This window comes from Oncorhynchus kisutch, linkage group LG5 (genome assembly GCF_002021735.2).
Source record: "Oncorhynchus kisutch isolate 150728-3 linkage group LG5, Okis_V2, whole genome shotgun sequence".
NCBI lineage: Eukaryota > Metazoa > Chordata > Actinopteri > Salmoniformes > Salmonidae > Oncorhynchus > Oncorhynchus kisutch.
The window spans coordinates 75,762,320-75,781,306 of record NC_034178.2 but is presented as its reverse complement, the minus strand read 5'-3'; the positions used below and the strand labels follow the sequence as shown (position 1 = coordinate 75,781,306).

Genomic DNA, 18,987 nt, shown 5'->3' with positions numbered 1-18,987 from the left:
CATTACTATACCATATAGTACCAGTACTATACATTACTATACCATACATTACTATACCATACATTACTATACCGTACATTACATTAAACCACACATTACATTACTATGCCATACATTACATTAAACCACACATTACATTACTATACCATACATTACATTACTATACCTTACCTTATATAACATTACTATACCATACATTACATTACATTACCTTACATTACTATACATTACATTACTGTACCTTACATTGCTATACCTTACATTGCTATACCATACATTACATTGCTATACCATACATTACATTACTATACCATACATTAACATTACTATACCTTACATTACTATACCTTACCTTATATTACATTACATTACTATACATTATATTACTATACCATACATTACATTACTATGCCTTACATTACTATACTATACCATACATTACATTACTATGCCTTACATTACTATACTATACCATACCTTACATTACTATACCTTACCTTACCTTATATTACATTACATTACTATACATTATATTACTATACCATACACTACATTACTATGCCTTACATTACTATACTATACCATACCTTACATTACTATACCTTACCTTACCTTATATTACATTACTATACATTATATTACTATACCATACATTACATTACTATGCCTTACATTACTATACTATACCATACCTTACATTACTATACCTTACCTTACCTTATATTACATTACATTACTATACATTATATTACTATACCATACACTACATTACTATGCCTTACATTACTATACTATACCATACCTTACATTACTATACCTTACCTTACCTTATATTACATTACTATACATTATATTACTATACCATACATTACATTACTATGCCTTACATTACTATACTATACCATACCTTACATTACTATACCATACATTACATTACTATACCATACACTACATTACTATGCCTTACATTACTATACTATACCATACATTACATTACTATACTATACATTACATTACTATACCATACCTTACATTACTATACCATACATTACATTACTATACCATACACTACATTACTATGCCTTACATTACTATACTATACCATACATTACATTACTATACTATACATTACATTACTATACCATACATTACATTACTATACCATACATTACTATACCTTACCTTACCTTATATTACATTACATTACTATACATTATATTACTATACCATACATTACTCTACCATACCTTACATCCAGATACATTACTGTACCAAACAGTGCATTACCATATATTACTATATCATACATTACCTTACATTACTATACCATACATTACAATACCTTACATTACTATACATTACATTGCTATACCATACATTACTATACCATACCATACATTACAATACCTTACATTACTATACCATACATTACTATACCATACATTACAATACCTTACATTACTATACATTACATTACCATACCATACATTACCATACCATACATTACCATACCATACATTACTATACATTACATTACTATACATTACATTACTGTACCTTACATTGCTATACCATACATTACATTGCTATACCATACATTACATTGCTATACCATACCATACATTGCTATACCTTACATTGCTATACCATACATTACATTGCTATACCATACATTACATTGCTATACCATACATTACATTGCTATACCATACATTAACATTACTATACCTTACATTACTATACCTTACCTTATATTACATTACATTACTATACATTATATTACTATACCATACATTACATTACTATGCCTTACATTACTATACTATACCATACATTACATTACTATGCCTTACATTACTATACTATACCATACATTACATTACTATACCATACATTATATTACTATACCATACACTACATTACTATGCCTTACATTACTATACTATACCATACATTACATTACTATACCATACATTATATTACTATACCATACACTACATTACTATGCCTTACATTACTATACTATACCATACATTACATTACTATACCATACATTATATTACTATACCATACACTACATTACTATGCCTTACATTACTATACTATACCATACATTACATTACTATACCATACATTACATTACTATACCATACATTACATTACTATACCATACATTACATTACTATACCATACATTACATTACTATACCATACATTACATTACTATACCATACATTACATTGCTATACCATACATTACTATACCATACATTACATTACTATACCATACATTACATTGCTATACCATACATTACTATACCATACATTACTATACCATACATTACTATACCATACATTACATTGCTATACCATACAGATACATTACTATACAGTGCGTACAGCAACCGTAACAAACAGATGTACCTAAATACAACCCACCCACCCCCTTACGGCAGCTCTGAGTTTTCCTTATTCCATATAGGTATTAGGGCAGCTCTGAGTTAGTTTTCCTTATTCCATATAGTTATTAGGGCAGCTCTGAGTTTTCCTTATTCCATATAGTTATTAGGGCAGCTCTGAGTTTTCCTTATTCCATATAGTTATTAGGGCAGCTCTGAGTTTTCCTTATTCCATATAGTTATTAGGGCAGCTCTGAGTTTTCCTTATTCCATATAGTTATTAGGGCAGCTCTGAGTTAGTTTTCCTTATTCCATATAGTTATTAGGGCAGCTCTGAGTTTTCCTTATTCCATATAGTTATTAGGGCAGCTCTGAGTTTTCCTTATTCCATATAGTTATTAGGGCAGCTCTGAGTTTTCCTTATTCCATATAGGTATTAGGGCAGCTCTGAGTTAGTTTTCCTTATTCCATATAGTTATTAGGGCAGCTCTGCTTTGGGGTGGGAATCAAACCAGCAAGCTTGTGTATGCCAACCCACGTCTAACAGCCCGTATATATTATTGTTGTTTACATTACACAATTGTTTCCAGGTCAGTTGGGGGAGAGATGTTGTATATTATATAGTGTATATGAAAGTATATACCATCTGTTTCCAGGTCAGTTGGGGAAGCTAGCGGTAGACATGGAGGAACTGAAGGAGCAGAGAGAGAGCAGCATCAGCAGCACACAGGAGGAGCTGTACTCTGCTCAGGAGGAGGTGCTAGTTCTCCACCACGCCATGGAGGCCGCCACGGCCGAGAGGGAGCGAGACATCGCCGCCCTGCAGAGGGACCTGGGAGGTGTCACGGCCGAGCTGGAGAAGTGGCGTCAGGCTGCGTCGAAATACGAACAGGAGATCAACTCCCTGCAGGCCACCTTCCAACAGCAGAGCCTGCACCAGCAGAGAGCCCTCGAGCTACAAGGTACGATACTATGCTAACCCCTAACCTTTCTAACAGCAGAGCCTGATGGTTGTTCCTGATCAATTCCTTACATTATCCTCCATCATATTGAATTGAAACTGACCTCTCTCTCTACCCCAGCCAAAATACACATTTTGGTTGTTGTACTTTGTGATCACATCCTTGCAGCATAAAAGTTGCCATTGTTTTGAATTCAGAAGGACTGCTATAATAATGATCCGTTTCTGTAGGAGAGTTGGAGCGTCTTCAGAAGGACTGCTATAATAATGATCAGTTTCTGTAGGAGAGTTGGAGCGTCTTCAGAAGGACTGCTATAATAATGATCTGTTTCTGTAGGAGAGTTGGAGCGTCTTCAGAAGGACTGCTATAATAATGATCCGTTTCTGTAGGAGAGTTGGAGCGTCTTCAGAGGACTGCTATAATAATGATCTGTTTCTGTAGGAGAGTTGGAGCGTCTTCAGAAGGACTGCTATAATAATGATCAGTTTCTGTAGGAGAGTTGGAGCGTCTTCAGAAGGACTGCTATAATAATGATCTGTTTCTGTAGGAGAGTTGGAGCGTCTTCAGAAGGACTGCTATAATAATGATCTGTTTCTGTAGGAGAGTTGGAGCGTCTTCAGAAGGACTGCTATAATAATGATCTGTTTCTGTAGGAGAGTTGGAGCGTCTTCAGAAGGACTGCTATAATAATGATCTGTTTCTGTAGGAGAGTTGGAGCGTCTTCAGAAGGACTGCTATAATAATGATCTGTTTCTGTAGGAGAGTTGGAGCGTCTTCAGAAGGACTGCTATAATAATGATCTGTTTCTGTAGGAGAGTTGGAGCGTCTTCAGAAGGACTGCTATAATAATGATCTGTTTCTGTAGGAGAGTTGGAGCGCCTTCAGAAGGGCTGTTCCAGTCTGCAGCAGGAGTGTGAGTGTCTCCGTTCTGAGAAGACGACCCTGGTGAACAGACTACACGGACTGGAGACGGACCTGGACAGGTGGGTCCACACACCGCAGACACAGCAGATTGGAGGGGAGGAGGGACGGGGGGGTGTTATCCCTGATGGTCAACGGAACACCTTAGCCGCTACACCAGGAAATATGTCACTACACAGAGCAATGACATCCAGAAGTGACAGTGGTAAGGTCTGCCAAGTGTTGCTTTTTGTTTACTGCAGACCCGGCTTACTGCAGACTGGGTCTCTTCCTCTAGCTAGGCCCGGTGGGGTGTGAATCCCCCTTTCTAACTGAACTAAGCAAGGAAGCCCAACTGCCTATACAATGGGAGGGACATTTTAGGAAACACTCATCTCCATCTGATGTAAGACTTCTACTAGTGTTCCACTTCTAGGTGTAGTCTGAGTGGAAGTGTTACTGTTTCAGACCTCTGAGCTGCATCAGGGTTACCGTTTCAGACCTCTGAGCTGCAGCAGGGTTACTGTTTCAGACCTCCTCACACTGAGCTGCAGTAGGGTTACCGTTTCAGACCTCTGAGCTGCAGCAGGGTTACCGTTTCAGATCTCTGAGCTGCAGCAGGGTTACTGTTTCAGACCTCTGAGCTGCAGCAGGGTTACTGTTTCAGACCTCCTCACACTGAGCTGCAGCAGGGTTACTGTTTCAGACCTCCTCACACTGAGCTGCAGCAGGGTTACCGTTTCAGACCTCTGAGCTGCAGCAGGGTTACTGTTTCAGACCTCCTCACACTGAGCTGCAGCAGGGTTACCGTTTCAGACCTCTGAGCTGCAGCAGGGTTACTGTTTCAGACCTCTGAGCTGCAGCAGGGTTACCGTTTCAGACCTCTGAGCTGCAGCAGGGTTACTGTTTCAGACCTCTGAGCTGCAGCAGGGTTACTGTTTCAGACCTCTGAGCTGCAGCAGGGTTACTGTTTCAGACCTCTGAGCTGCAGCAGGGTTACTGTTTCAGACCTCTGAGCTGCAGCAGGGTTACTGTTTCAGACCTCTGAGCTGCAGCAGGGTTACCGTTTCAGACCTCTGAGCTGCAGCAGGGTTACTGTTTCAGACCTCTGAGCTGCAGCAGGGTTACTGTTTCAGACCTCTGAGCTGCAGCAGGGTTACTGTTTCAGACCTCTGAGCTGCAGCAGGGTTACTGTTTCAGACCTCTGAGCTGCAGCAGGGTTACTGTTTCAGACCTCTGAGCTGCAGCAGGGTTACTGTTTCAGACCTCTGAGCTGCAGCAGGGTTACTGTTTCAGACCTCTGAGTTGCAGCAGGGTTACTGTTTCAGACCTCTGAGCTGCAGCAGGGTTACTGTTTCAGACCTCTGAGCTGCAGCAGGGTTACCGTTTCAGACCTCTGAGCTGCAGAAGGGTTACTGTTTCAGACCTCTGAGCTGCAGCAGGGTTACCGTTTCAGACCTCTGAGCTGCAGCAGGGTTACTGTTTCAGACCTCTGAGCTGCAGCAGGGTTACTGTTTCAGACCTCTGAGCTGCAGCAGGGTTACTGTTTCAGACCTCTGAGCTGCATTCACAATGGCAGGACAGACTGACTGTTTAGCAGCTCATCTAAATAAAAGAGGTGGTTGGTCTACTGGTTGTTGGTCTACTGGTTGTTGGTCTACTGGTTGTTGGTCTACTGGTTGTTGGTCTACTGGTTGTTGGTCTACTGGTTGTTGGTCTACTGGTTGTTGGTCTACTGGTTGTTGGTCTACTGGTTGTTGGTCTACTGGTTGTTGGTCTACTGGTTGTTGGTCTACTGGTTGTTGGTCTACTGGTTGTTGGTCTACTGGTTGTTGGTCTACTGGTTGTTGGTCTACTGGTGGTTGGTCTACTGGTGGTTGGGCTACTGGTTGTTGGTCTACTGGTTGTTGGTCTACTGGTTGTTGGTCTACTGGTTGTTGGTCTACTGGTTGTTGGTCTACTGGTGGTTGGGCTACTGGTTGTTGGTCTACTGGTTGTTGGTCTACTGGTTGTTGGTCTACTGGTGGTTGGTCTACTGGTTGTTGGTCTACTGGTTGTTGGTCTACTGGTTGTTGGTCTACTGGTTGTTGGGGCTACTGGTTGTTGGTCTACTGGTTGTTGGTCTACTGGTTGTTGGTCTACTGGTTGTTGGTCTACTGGTTGTTGGGCTACTGGTTGTTGGTCTACTGGTTGTTGGGCTACTGGTGGTTGGGCTACTGGTTGTTGGTCTACTGGTTGTTGGTCTACTGGTGGTTGGGCTACTGGTTGTTGGTCTACTGGTGGTTGGGCTACTGGTTGTTGGTCTACTGGTTGTTGGTCTACTGGTTGTTGGTCTACTGGTTGTTGGTCTACTGGTTGTTGGTCTACTGGTGGTTGGTCTACTGGTGGTTGGTCTACTGGTTGTTGGTCTACTGGTTGTTGGTCTACTGGTGGTGGTCTACTGGTTGTTGGTCTACTGGTTGGTTGGTCTACTGGTGGTTGGTCTACTGTGGTTGGTCTACTGGTGGTTGGTCTACTGGTGGTTGGTCTACTGGTGGTTGGTCTACTGGTGGTTGGTACTGGTTGGTCTACTGGTGGTTGGTCTACTGGTTGTTGGTCTACTGGTTGTTGGGCTACTGGTTGTTGGTCTACTGGTGGTTGGTCTACTGGTGGTTGGTCTACTGGTGGTTGGTCTACTGGTGGTTGGGCTACTGGTGGTTGGGCTACTGGTGGTTGGGCTACTGGTGGTTGGGCTACTGGTGGTTGGTCTACTGGTGGTTGGTCTACTGGTGGTTGGTCTACTGGTGGTTGGTCTACTGGTGGTTGGTCTACTGGTGGTTGGTCTACTGGTGGTTGGTCTACTGGTGGTTGGGCTACTGGTGGTTGGGCTACTGGTGGTTGGGCTACTGGTTGTTGGTCTACTGGTTGTTGGGCTACTGGTTGTTGGTCTACTGGTTGTTGGGCTACTGGTTGTTGGGCTACTGGTGGTTGGGCTACTGGTGGTTGGGCTACTGGTGGTTGGGCTACTGGTGGTTGGGCTACTGGTGGTTGGGCTACTGGTGGTTGGGCTACTGGTTGTTGGTCTACTGGTTGTTGGTCTACTGGTTGTTGGTCTACTTGGTCCTGGTTGTGGTCTACTGGTGGTTGGTCTACTGGTTGTTGGTCTACTGGTTGTTGGTCTACTGGTTGTTGGTCTACTGGTTGTTGGTCTACTGGTTGTTGGTCTACTGGTTGTTGGTCTACTGGTTGTTGGGCTACTGGTTGTTGGTCTACTGGTTGTTGGGCTACTGGTTGTTGGGCTACTGGTTGTTGGGCTACTGGTTGTTGGTCTACTGGTGGTTGGGCTACTGGTTGTTGGTCTACTGGTGGTTGGGCTACTGGTTGTTGGTCTACTGGTTGTTGGGCTACTGGTTGTTGGTCTACTGGTTGTTGGTCTACTGGTGGTTGGTCTACTGGTGGTTGGTCTACTGGTTGTTGGTCTACTGGTTGTTGGTCTACTGGTTGTTGGTCTACTGGTTGTTGGTCTACTGGTGGTTGGGCTACTGGTTGTTGGTCTACTGGTGGTTGGTCTACTGGTGGTTGGTCTACTGGTGGTTGGTCTACTGGTGGTTGGTCTACTGGTGGTTGGTCTACTGGTGGTTGGTCTACTGGTGGTTGGTCTACTGGTTGTTGGTCTACTGGTTGTTGGTCTACTGGTTGTTGGTCTACTGGTGGTTGGGCTACTGGTTGTTGGTCTACTGGTGGTTGGTCTACTGGTGGTTGGTCTACTGGTGGTTGGTCTACTGGTGGTTGGTCTACTGGTGGTTGGTCTACTGGTGGTTGGTCTACTGGTGGTTGGGCTACTGGTGGTTGGGCTACTGGTGGTTGGGCTACTGGTGGTTGGTCTACTGGTGGTTGGTCTACTGGTGGTTGGTCTACTGGTGGTTGGTCTACTGGTGGTTGGTCTACTGGTGGTTGGTCTACTGGTGGTTGGTCTACTGGTGGTTGGTCTACTGGTGGTTGGGCTACTGGTGGTTGGGCTACTGGTTGTTGGGCTACTGGTTGTTGGGCTACTGGTGGTTGGGCTACTGGTGGTTGGGCTACTGGTGGTTGGGCTACTGGTGGTTGGGCTACTGGTGGTTGGGCTACTGGTGGTTGGTCTACTGGTGGTTGGGCTACTGGTGGTTGGGCTACTGGTGGTTGGGCTACTGGTGGTTGGGCTACTGGTTGTTGGTCTACTGGTTGTTGGTCTACTGGTGGTTGGTCTACTGGTTGTTGGTCTACTGGTTGTTGGTCTACTGGTTGTTGGGCTACTGGTTGTTGGGCTACTGGTTGTTGGGCTACTGGTTGTTGGGCTACTGGTTGTTGGTCTACTGGTTGTTGGTCTACTGGTTGTTGGCTACTGGTTGTTGGTCTACCGGTTGTTGGTCTACCGGTTGTTGGTCTACCGGTTGTTGGTCTACCGGTTGTTGGTCTACCGGTTGTTGGTCTACCGGTTGTTGGTCTACCGGTTGTTGGTCTACCGGTTGTTGGTCTACCGGTTGTTGGTCTACCGGTTGTTGGTCTACCGGTTGTTGGTCTACCGGTGTTGGTCTACCGGTGTTGGTCTACGGTGGCTACCGGTGGTTGGGCTACCGGTGGTTGGGCTACCGGTGGTTGGGCTACCGGTGGTTGGGCTACCGGTGGTTGGGCTACCGGTGGTTGGGCTACCGGTGGTTGGGCTACTGGTTGTTGGTCTACTGCCCTGTCTGCAGAGATGCTGGAAAGAGTCATACAGATTTTAGCTGCCTCTACTCTGTCTCCAAGTCTCTGCTGCCACTCAACACTCCTTCATGTTGAATCCTTCATCACAGTCAGCGCTATCGGAGGGTGGATGAGTCTAGTGCTATTGGGGTTGTGCTTGCCTGGTACGGTGTGGGTGGATAACCTGTCAGCTATTTATTACCTGTGTGGGTGTGAGGGCTTCAACCTTAGCAGTGTGCAGGAGCTGACTTGGGACAGAGGCAGCATGGAGAGGAGGGAAGGAGAGTGATGGATGGGGGGAGAGAGCAGTTGAAATGTTGAGCGCAAGCTGAAGTACAACAGACTAACCTTTTTTATTACTTAACTATCCATCCATGTGCTTGACCACCTGTCCTCCCTCTTCTCAGTTCCAGGGAGCAGACTGCCAGTCTGAACTGCAGTCTTGAGTTACTGGAGAAATCCCAGGGAGAGATGCAGAGTAGACTGGGCTCACTGCAGGACCAACACCTCCAGGACGCTAACAAGCTGCAGTCACAGCTGGCCCAGGCTGCTAGCAGGACACAGAGCCTGCAGAGAGAGGTATGATACAGTACACACACAGCTAACCCAGGCTACTAGCAGGACACAGAGCCTGCAGAGAGAGGTATGATACAGTACACACACAGCTAACCCAGGCTACTAGCAGGACACAGAGCCTGCAGAGAGAGGTATGATAGCCACGTAGCTATCCCAGGTACCAGCCACGTAGCTATCCCAGGTACCAGCCACGTAGCTATCCCAGGTACCAGCCACGTAGCTATCCCAGGTACCAGCCACGTAGCTATCCCAGGTACCAGCCGCGTAGCTATCCCAGGTACCAGCCACGCAGCTATCCCTGGTACCAGCCACGCAGCTATCCCAGGTACCAGCCACGCAGCTATCCCTGGTACCAGCCACGCAGCTATCCCTGGTACCAGCCACGCAGCTATCCCTGGTACCAGCCACGCAGCTATCCCTGGTACCAGCCACGCAGCTATCCCTGGTACCAGCCACGCAGCTATCCCAGGTACCAGCCACGCAGCTATCCCTGGTACCAGATGAATCTCACCTGAATCTCTTTCTCCCTCTCTCCAACCCCAGTATGAGGACACCCAGACCTTGCTATCTGACCTGCGGCAGCGTTATGACAGGACAGAGCAGGAGAAACGCTCCATCAACGAGGAGCTGGAACAGTGTAAATTCAACCTCAAACTGCTGCAGGACAAGGGCAAGAATGTAAGTAGTGATACCATAACCCCATTTCCTGTCCAGAAGTCACCAGGCCTTTTCTGTCTCTCTCTGTGTGGTTCATTTACTATACTACATAGGCAAGTCAGTTAAGAACAAATTCTTATTAAAAAATGACGGTCCGACCCCGGCCAAACCCGGACGACGCTGGGCCAATTGTGCTTCCGCACTATGGGACTCCCAATCACGGCCGGATGTTGATTCGGCCTGGATTCGAACCAGGTACTGCAGTGACACCTCTGCGCCACTCGGGAGCCCTGTTTGAGCCAGTCACGTGTTTGTTTCCAAAGTAGCACAACAAAACCAAAGCGGGAGCTTCTTCAAGTGAGTTACTCCTGCAACTTAAGTGAGTTACTCCTGCAACTTAAGTGAGTTACTCCTGCAACTTAAGTGAGTTACTCCTGCAACTTAAGTGAGTTACTCCTGCAACTTAAGTGAGTTACTCCTGCAACTTAAGTGAGGCTTTCAACTTACTTGTATGAAATTCACTACTAATGTTTGCAAGCTTTTATGCAACGCATTCAGAAACTATTTAAACCCTTTGACTTTTTCTACATTTTGTTACATTACAGCCTTAATTCTAAAATGGATTCAATACATTTTTCCCCCTCAATCTACACACAATACCCCATAATGACAAACAGGTTTGAATACATTTGTGCACATTTATTCTAAATAAATAAACAAATACCTTATTTACATCAGTATTCAGACCCTTTGCTGTGAGACTCAACATTGAGCTCAGGTGCATCCTGTTTCCATTGATCATCCTTGAGATGTGTCTACAACTTCATTGGAGTCCACCTGTGGTAAATTCAATTGATTGGACATGATTTGGAAAGGCACACACTTGTCTATGTAAGGTCCCACAGTTGACAGGTGCATGTTCCGAGACAGGATTGTGTCGAGGCAAAGATCTTGGAAGGGTATCAAAAAATTTCTGCAGCATTAAAGGTCCCCAAGAACACAGTGACCTCCGTCATTCTTAAATGGAAGAAGTTTGGAACCACCAAGACTCTTCCTAGAGCTGTCCGCTCGGCCAAACTGAGTAATCGGGGGAGAAGGGCCTTGGTCAGGGAGGTGACCAAGAACCCAATGGTCACTCTGATAGAGCTCCAGAGTTCCTCTGTGAAGATGGGAGAACCTTCCAGAAGGACAACCATCTCTGCCGCACTCCACCAAATCAGGCCTTTATGGTAGAGTGGCCAGACGGAAGCCACTCCTCAGGAAAAGGCACATGACCACCTGCTTGGAGTTTGCCGAAGGGCACCTAAAGGACTCTGACCATGAAAAACAGGATTCTCTGGCCTGATGAATCCAAGAGTTACGTCTGGAGGAAACCTGGCACCATCCCTACGGTGAAGCATGGTGGTGGCAGCATCATGCTGTGGGGATCAGGGACTGGGAGACTAGTCAGGATCGAGGGAAAGATGAACGGAGCAAAGTCCAGAGATATCCTTGAAGTAGCTGAAAGTTAGCAACAGTCCCACACAGATTTCCATGTCTGTGAGCCCAATTATTAGAATTACAGTTGTATGGCCTGCTGGTTCTGTTTATTCCTGCTATTGTCAGTCAGCTTAGAAGTAATTTCTTAAGAGACTGAAGTCATCACTCAGCACGTTGAACATATTCAGCAACTTTTGATCTGCCAACATCCAACAGGGCTCCCGAGTGGCGCAGTGGTCTAAGGCACTGCACCTCAGTGCATGAGGTGTCACTACAGTGCCTGGTTCGAATCCAGGCTGTATCACATCCGGATGTAATTGGGAGTCTCATAGCACGGCGCACAATTGGCCCAGAGTCATCCGGGTTTGGCCGGAGTAGGTCGTCAGTGTAAATAATCATTTGTTCTTAACTGACTTGCCTAGTTAAATAAAGGTTAAATATATATTTGAACAAAACCAATCCGTGTTAGGGACTGACATGGGAGTATTAAAAAAGGATGGAAGACAGAACGGCCCAAAACTATCTTCAAAAGTCATTTCTGTTAGGTCGCAATGTCCAGAAGTTGTCATCAGATGTGGTGATGGGTAACTTTGCAGGTTCTTCTATTTTTGAGCCTCAATATCTTTGAGCTATTTTACATAAAATCCTGGTGGAAGGACTTGTGTCAGAAATGTTACATCAACCCTACTGTGTTTAGGATGGGGAACATAATACAGTCTGGCTCTTACTCACTACTGGCCAGGCTCCTGCTTCTAGAACCCCTCTGTCCTGATTAACAAATAACACACACAAATGTCCTGGGACATCAAATCAATCTCAGTCCTGGGACATCAAATCAATCTCAGTCCTGGGACATCAAATCAATCTCAGTCCTGGGACATCAAATCAATCTCAGTCCTGGGACATCAAATCAATCTCAGTCCTGGGACATCAAATCAATCTCAGTCCTGGGACATCAAATCAACAAGACTGGGATTCAATCTGATCACGTTTTGTCGACAATGCACCATTTTTAAAGGCAATTTTCCTGCATTGGTGGAGCCCATGTTCACAGTAAACATATGTTGGCTCAAACAGAAACTGACATTTTAAAATGTAGCATTGTGGACACAGCAGGATCTGGTTGAAGACCGTGCGAGAGTGATCCACTTTCAGAATCGTTGTACGCAGTTTGTTCTAGTGTGTTTGTTAAACCCCACTCTCTCTCTCTCTCTCCACTGTCCTTCTCCTTGTCCCATACTCTTACTGTTGTTGTGTTCCGCTTCTAGATGTGGTGTGACATGTACAGTTGAAGTCAGAAGTTTACATACACTTTAACCAAATACATTTAAACTCAGTTTTTCACAATTCCTGACATTAAATCCTTGTAAAAAAAATCCCTGTCTTAGGTCAGTTAGGATCACCACTTTATTTTAAGAATGTGAAATGTCAGAATAATGGTAGAGAGAATGATTTCTTTCAGATGATTTCTTTCATCGCATTCCCAGTGGGTCAGATGTTTACATACACTAAATTAGTATTTGGTAGCATTGCCTTTAAATTGTTTAACTTGGGTCAAATGTTTCAGGCAGCCTTCCACAAGCTTCTCACAATAAGTTGGGTGAATTTTGGCCCATTCCTCCTGGCACAGCTGGTGTAACTGAGTCAGGGTTGTAAAGGCCTCCTTGCTCGCACACGCTTTTTCAGTTCTGCCTACACATTTTCTATGAGATTGACGTCAGGGCTTTGTGATGACCACTCCAATACCTTGACTTTGTTGTCCTTAAGCCATTTTGCCACAACTTTGGAAGTATGTTTGGGGTCATTGTCCATTTGCGACCAAGCTTTAACTTCCTGACTGATGTCTTGAGATGTTGCTTCAATATATCCACATCATTTTCCTTTCTCATGATGCCATCTATTTTGTGAAGTGCAGCAGACCCTCCTACAGCAAAGCACCCCCACAACATGATGCTGCCACCCCCGTGCTTCACGGTTGGGAAGCACTCCCCCTTTTTTCCTCCAAACATGACGATGGTCATTATGGCCAAACAGTTATATTTTTGTTTCATCAGACCAGAGGACATATCTCCAAAAAGTACGATCTTTGTCCGCATGTGCAGTTGCAAACCGTAGTCTGGCTTTGCATGCTATTGTTTGTACAGATGAACGTGGTACCTTCAGGTGTTTGGAAATTGCTCCCAAGGATGAACCAGACTTGTGGAGGTCTGGACTTGTTTTAAATTTTTTTATTTCACCTTTATTTAACCAGGTAGGCAAGTTGAGAACAAGTTCTCATTTACAATTGCGACCTAGCCGATTTCTTTTGATTTTCCCGTGATGTCAAGCAAAGAGGCACAGAGTGGTTGAAAAACGAGTTTTAATGACTCCAACCTAAGTGTATGTAAACTTCCGACTTCAACTTTATCTATACCTGTGTTCAGCGACATGTATCTATATATACCTGTGTGTTCAGCTTCTAGATGTGGTGTGACATGTATCTATATATACCTGTGTGTTCAGCTTCTAGATGTGGTGTGACATGTATCTATATATACCTGTGTGTTCTGCTTCTAGATGTGGTGTGACATGTATCTATACCTGTGTGTTCAGCTTCTAGATGTGGTGTGACATGTATCTATACCTGTGTTCAGCTTCTAGATTTGATGTGACATGTATCTATACCTGTGTTCAGCTTCTAGATGTGGTGTGACATGTAGCTATACCTGTGTTCAACTACTAGATGTATCGTCCTCCTGCCCCATCATCCTCCTGCCTTCTGCCCTTTCCTCCTCTCTTTCTGCCCTATCCTCCTCTCTTTCTGCCCTATCATCCTCTCTTTCTGCCCTATCCTCCTCTCTTTCTGCCCTATCCTCTCCTCTTTCTGCCCTATCCTATCCTCTCTTCCTTCTGCCCTATCCTATCCTTTCCTCCTTCTGCCCTATCCTATCCTTTCCTCCTTCTGCCCTATCCTCTCCTCCTTCTGCCCTATCCTCTCCTCCTTCTGCCCTATCCTATCCTCTCCTCCTTCTGCCCTATCCTATCCTCTCCTCCTTCTGCCCTATCCTATCCTCTCCTCCTTCTGCCCTATCCTCTCCTCCTTCTGCCCTATCCTCTCCTCCTTCTTCCCTATCCTCTCCTCCTTCTGCCCTATCCTCTCCTCCTTCTGCCCTATCCTCTCCTCCTTCTGCCCTATCCTATCCTCTCCTTCTGCCCTATCCTCTCCTTCTGCCCTATCCTCCTCTCCTTCTGCCCTATCCTTCTATCCTCGTCTCCTTCTGCCATATCCTTCTATCCTTCTGCCATATCCTTCTATCCTCCTCTCCTTCTGCCCTATCCTCCTCTCCTTCTGCCCTGTCCTCCTCTCCTTCTGCCCTGTCCTCCTCTCCTTCTGCCCTGTCCTCCTCTCCTTCTGCCCTGTCCTCCTCTCCTTCTGCCCTGTCCTCCTCTCCTTCTGCCCTGTCCTCCTTCTGCCCTATCCTCCTTCTGCCCTATCCTCCTCTCCTCCTGCCCTATCCTCCTCCTGCCCTATCCTCCTCCTGCCCTATCCTCCTCTCCTCCTGCCCTATCCTCCTCTCCTCCTGCCCTATCCTCCTCCTGCCCTATCCTCCTCTCCTCCTGCCCTATCCTCCTCTCCTCCTGCCCTATCCTCCTCTCCTCCTGCCCTATCCCCCCCCTGCCCTATCCTCCTCCTGCCCTATCCCCCTCCTGCCCTATCCCCCTCCTGCCCTATCCCCCTCCTGCCCTATCCCCCTCCTGCCCTATCCCCTCCTGCCCTATCCCCCTCCTGCCCTATCCCCCTCCTGCCCTATCCCCCTCCTGCCCTATCCTCCTCCTGCCCTATCCTCCTCCTGCCCTATCCTCCTCCTGCCCTATCCTCCTCCTGCCCTATCCCCCTCCTGCCCTATCCCCCTCCTGCCCTATCCCCCTCCTGCCCTATCCCCCTCCTGCCCTATCCCCCTCCTGCCCTATCCCCCTCCTGCCCTATCCCCCTCCTGCCCTATCCCCCTCCTGCCCTATCCCCCTCCTGCCCTATCCCCCTCCTGCCCTATCCCCCTCCTGCCCTATCCCCCTCCTGCCCTATCCCCCTCCTGCCCTATCCCTCCTCCTGCCCTATCCCCCTCCTGCCCTATCCTCCTCCTGCCCTATCCCTCCTCCTGCCCTATCCCCCTCCTGCCCTATCCCCCTCCTGCCCTATCCTCCTCCTGCCCTATCCTCCTCCTGCCCTATCCCCCTCCTGCCCTATCCCCCTCCTGCCCTATCCCCCTCCTGCCCTATCCCCCTCCTGCCCTATCCCCCCTCCTGCCCTATCCTCCTCCTGCCCTATCCTCCTCCTGCCCTATCCCCCTCCTGCCCTATCCCCCCTTCCCTCTCAGTCCTCCTCTTGGGTTGGTTTTAGAAGTTAATCCAACTGGCCCCTCCCTTCAGTTATCTGTTTATTTATTCATTTAGATTATTTTCCCATTTATTGATTTAGTTTTGATGAGTTTATAACAATTTATTATTCTATTTGATTATTGTCTCTGATTGATCCCTCCCTCCTTTAGCCATCCATATTGCAGCCTGTCCAAGCCATTTTCATCAGCCTTATCCTGGCCTTGCTGTATTGGTGCTTCAGCCAGTTGTGGTAGAAAGGTACACCCGACGTTCTGTTGAGTTGGTGTCGTCTCTCACCTGTTGTCTTCATCATCATCATCCTCCTCTCTAACTCTACAGTGCATGGCTATCATTCATTGAACCACTCCTCCTGCAGCTGCACCAACACTGGGGAGAACTAACACTAAACACCAACACTGGGAAGAACTAACACTAAACACCAACACTGGGGAGAACCAACACTGGGGAGAACCAACACAATACCAACACTGGGGAGAACCAACACAATACCAACACTGGGGAGAACCAACACAACACCAAACCTGGGGAGAACCAACACAACACCAACACTGGGGAGAACCAACACTGGGGAGAACCAACACAACACCAACACTGGGGAGAACCAACACAACACCAACACTGGGGAGAACCAACACTAAACACCAACACTGGGGAGAACCAACACTAAACACCAACACTGGGGAGAACCAACACTGGGGAGAACTAACACTAAACACCAACACTGGGGAGAACTAACACTAACACCAACACTGGGGAGAACTAACACTAAACACCAACACTGGGGAGAACTAACACTAAACACCAACACTGGGGAGAAATAACACTAAACACCAACACTGGGGAGAACTAACACTAAACCTGGGGCTGGTCAATTCTGGTTCTGAAGGACCGAAATCCTGAAACAGTTCTGAGTTTGTTTCTACCTGGTAGTTAATGTCCCATGCTCACCAGGTCTGTGTTTACACAGACTGCTTTAATAACTGATATTATTAGTCCAAAGATCAGAGTTAGGCTGCCTGTGTAAACACAGCCCTATTGACCCAGGTCTGAACCAGTCTGATGGAAGAAGATACAAATGAAAAGTGTTTTGGCACTCCAGGACCTGAGTTGAACGGCCCTGTCTAGACCAGGGGGAAGACAACCCTGTTCCTGGAGTGATGCCAATACTGCAGGGTTTTGTTCAGCGATCGACTAAATTTAAACACACCTGGTTTTCCATGTTGGTTAAATCAAAAACATGAAGTGGATACGGCACTCCAGGATCATGGATGACCTACTCTTGGTCTCTGTCCAGTCAGTCTCCTACTGCACTGTTTCCCAGCTCCGGTCTTCCAGTACCCCCAACACTACATATTTTCGTTGTGGCCCGGATGAGCACACCTGATGTTGGGAAACACTGTTCGACTAATGCAGTCATTGAAGCCTGCCGTCTGTCTTGCTGGGATCACTAGCTCACCAAGGCTAATTCTGGGGGATTGTTTCACTTTTTCACTTATTTTTGAACAATTTTTCTCATTATTGCTTTCACCATACTTTATGACCAGAATACTTAATGTACTTTATGACCAGCATACTTAATGTACTTTATGACCAGCATACTTAATGTACTTTATGACCAGCATACTTAATGTACTTTATGACCAGCATACTTAATGTACTTTATGACCAGCATACTTAATGTACTTTATGACCAGTAAACTTAATGTACTTTATGACCAGCATACTTAATGTACTTTATGACCAGCATACTTAATGTACTTTATGACCAGCATACTTAATGTACTTTATGACCAGCATACTTAATGTACTTTATGACCAGCATACTTAATGTACTTTATGACTAGCATACTTTATGTACTTTATGACTAGCATACTTAATGTACTTTATGACCAGCATACTTTATGACCAGCATACTTTGACCAGCATACTTTATGACCAGCATACTTTGACCATCATACTTTATGACCAGGATACTTAATGTACTTTATGACCAGCATACTTAATGTACTTTATGACCAGCATACTTTATGACCAGCATACTTAATGTACTTAATGGCCGTCGCACTTTATGACCATCATACCCTATGACCATCGTGCTCTAAGACCGTCATGCCCTATGACCGTCGTGCCCTATGACGTCGTGGCCCTATGACCGTCGTGCCCTATGACCGTCGTGCCCTATGACCGTCGTGCCCTATGACCGTCGTGCCCTATGACCGTCGTGCCCTATGACCGTCGTGCCCTATGACCGTCGTGCCCTATGACCGTCGTGCCCTATGACCGTCGTGCCCTATGACCGTCGTGCCCTATGACCGTCGTGCCCTATGACCGTCATGCCCTATGACCGTCATGCCCTATGACCGTCATGCCCTATGACCGTCATGCCCTATGACCGTCATGCCCTATGACCGTCATGCCCTATGACCCTCATGCCCTATGACCGTCATGCCCTATGACCGTCATGCCCTATGACCGTCATGCCCTATGACCGTCATGCCCTATGACCATCGCGCTTTATGACCATCATACCCTATGACCATCGCGCTTTATGACCATCATACCCTATGACCGTTGAGCTTTATGACCATCTTGTCCTATGACCGTCGCGCTTTATGACCGTCATACCCTATGACCGTCATACCCTATGACCGCCATACCCTATGACCGCCATGCCCTATGACCGTCGGGCTGTATGACCATCATACCCTATGACCGCTGCGCTTTATGACCATCATAACCTATGACCGTCGCGCTTTATGACCATCATACCCTATGACCGTCGCGCTTTATGACCATCATACCCTATGACCGTCGCGCTTTATGACCATCATACCCTATGACCGTCGCGCTTTATGACCATCATACCCTATGACCGTCGCGCTTTATGACCATCATACCCTATGACCGTCGCGCTTTATGACCATCATACCCTATGAC

At 46.1% G+C, this 18,987-nt stretch overlaps 1 protein-coding gene across 18 annotated transcripts in view; it reads left to right on the top strand.

Moving 5' to 3' along the window:
• slmapa (sarcolemma associated protein a) overlaps positions 1 to 18,987 on the top strand; it is a 144,939-nt gene that overhangs the window by 119,861 nt on the left and 6,091 nt on the right. For 11 of the 18 annotated variants that reach the window (XM_031825847.1, XM_031825846.1, XM_031825840.1 and 8 more), the window contains 4 exons: positions 3,054 to 3,359; positions 4,225 to 4,342; positions 9,368 to 9,539; positions 10,080 to 10,214. In XM_031825847.1, the coding sequence (XP_031681707.1) occupies positions 3,054 to 3,359; positions 4,225 to 4,342; positions 9,368 to 9,539; positions 10,080 to 10,214 (731 nt within the window). Of the gene's footprint in view, positions 1 to 3,053; positions 3,360 to 4,224; positions 4,343 to 9,367; positions 9,540 to 10,079; positions 10,215 to 16,198; positions 16,287 to 18,987 lie in introns of all 18 variants that reach the window. The other 7 variants (XM_031825843.1, XM_031825845.1, XM_031825844.1 and 4 more) reach the window with 1 other exon arrangement.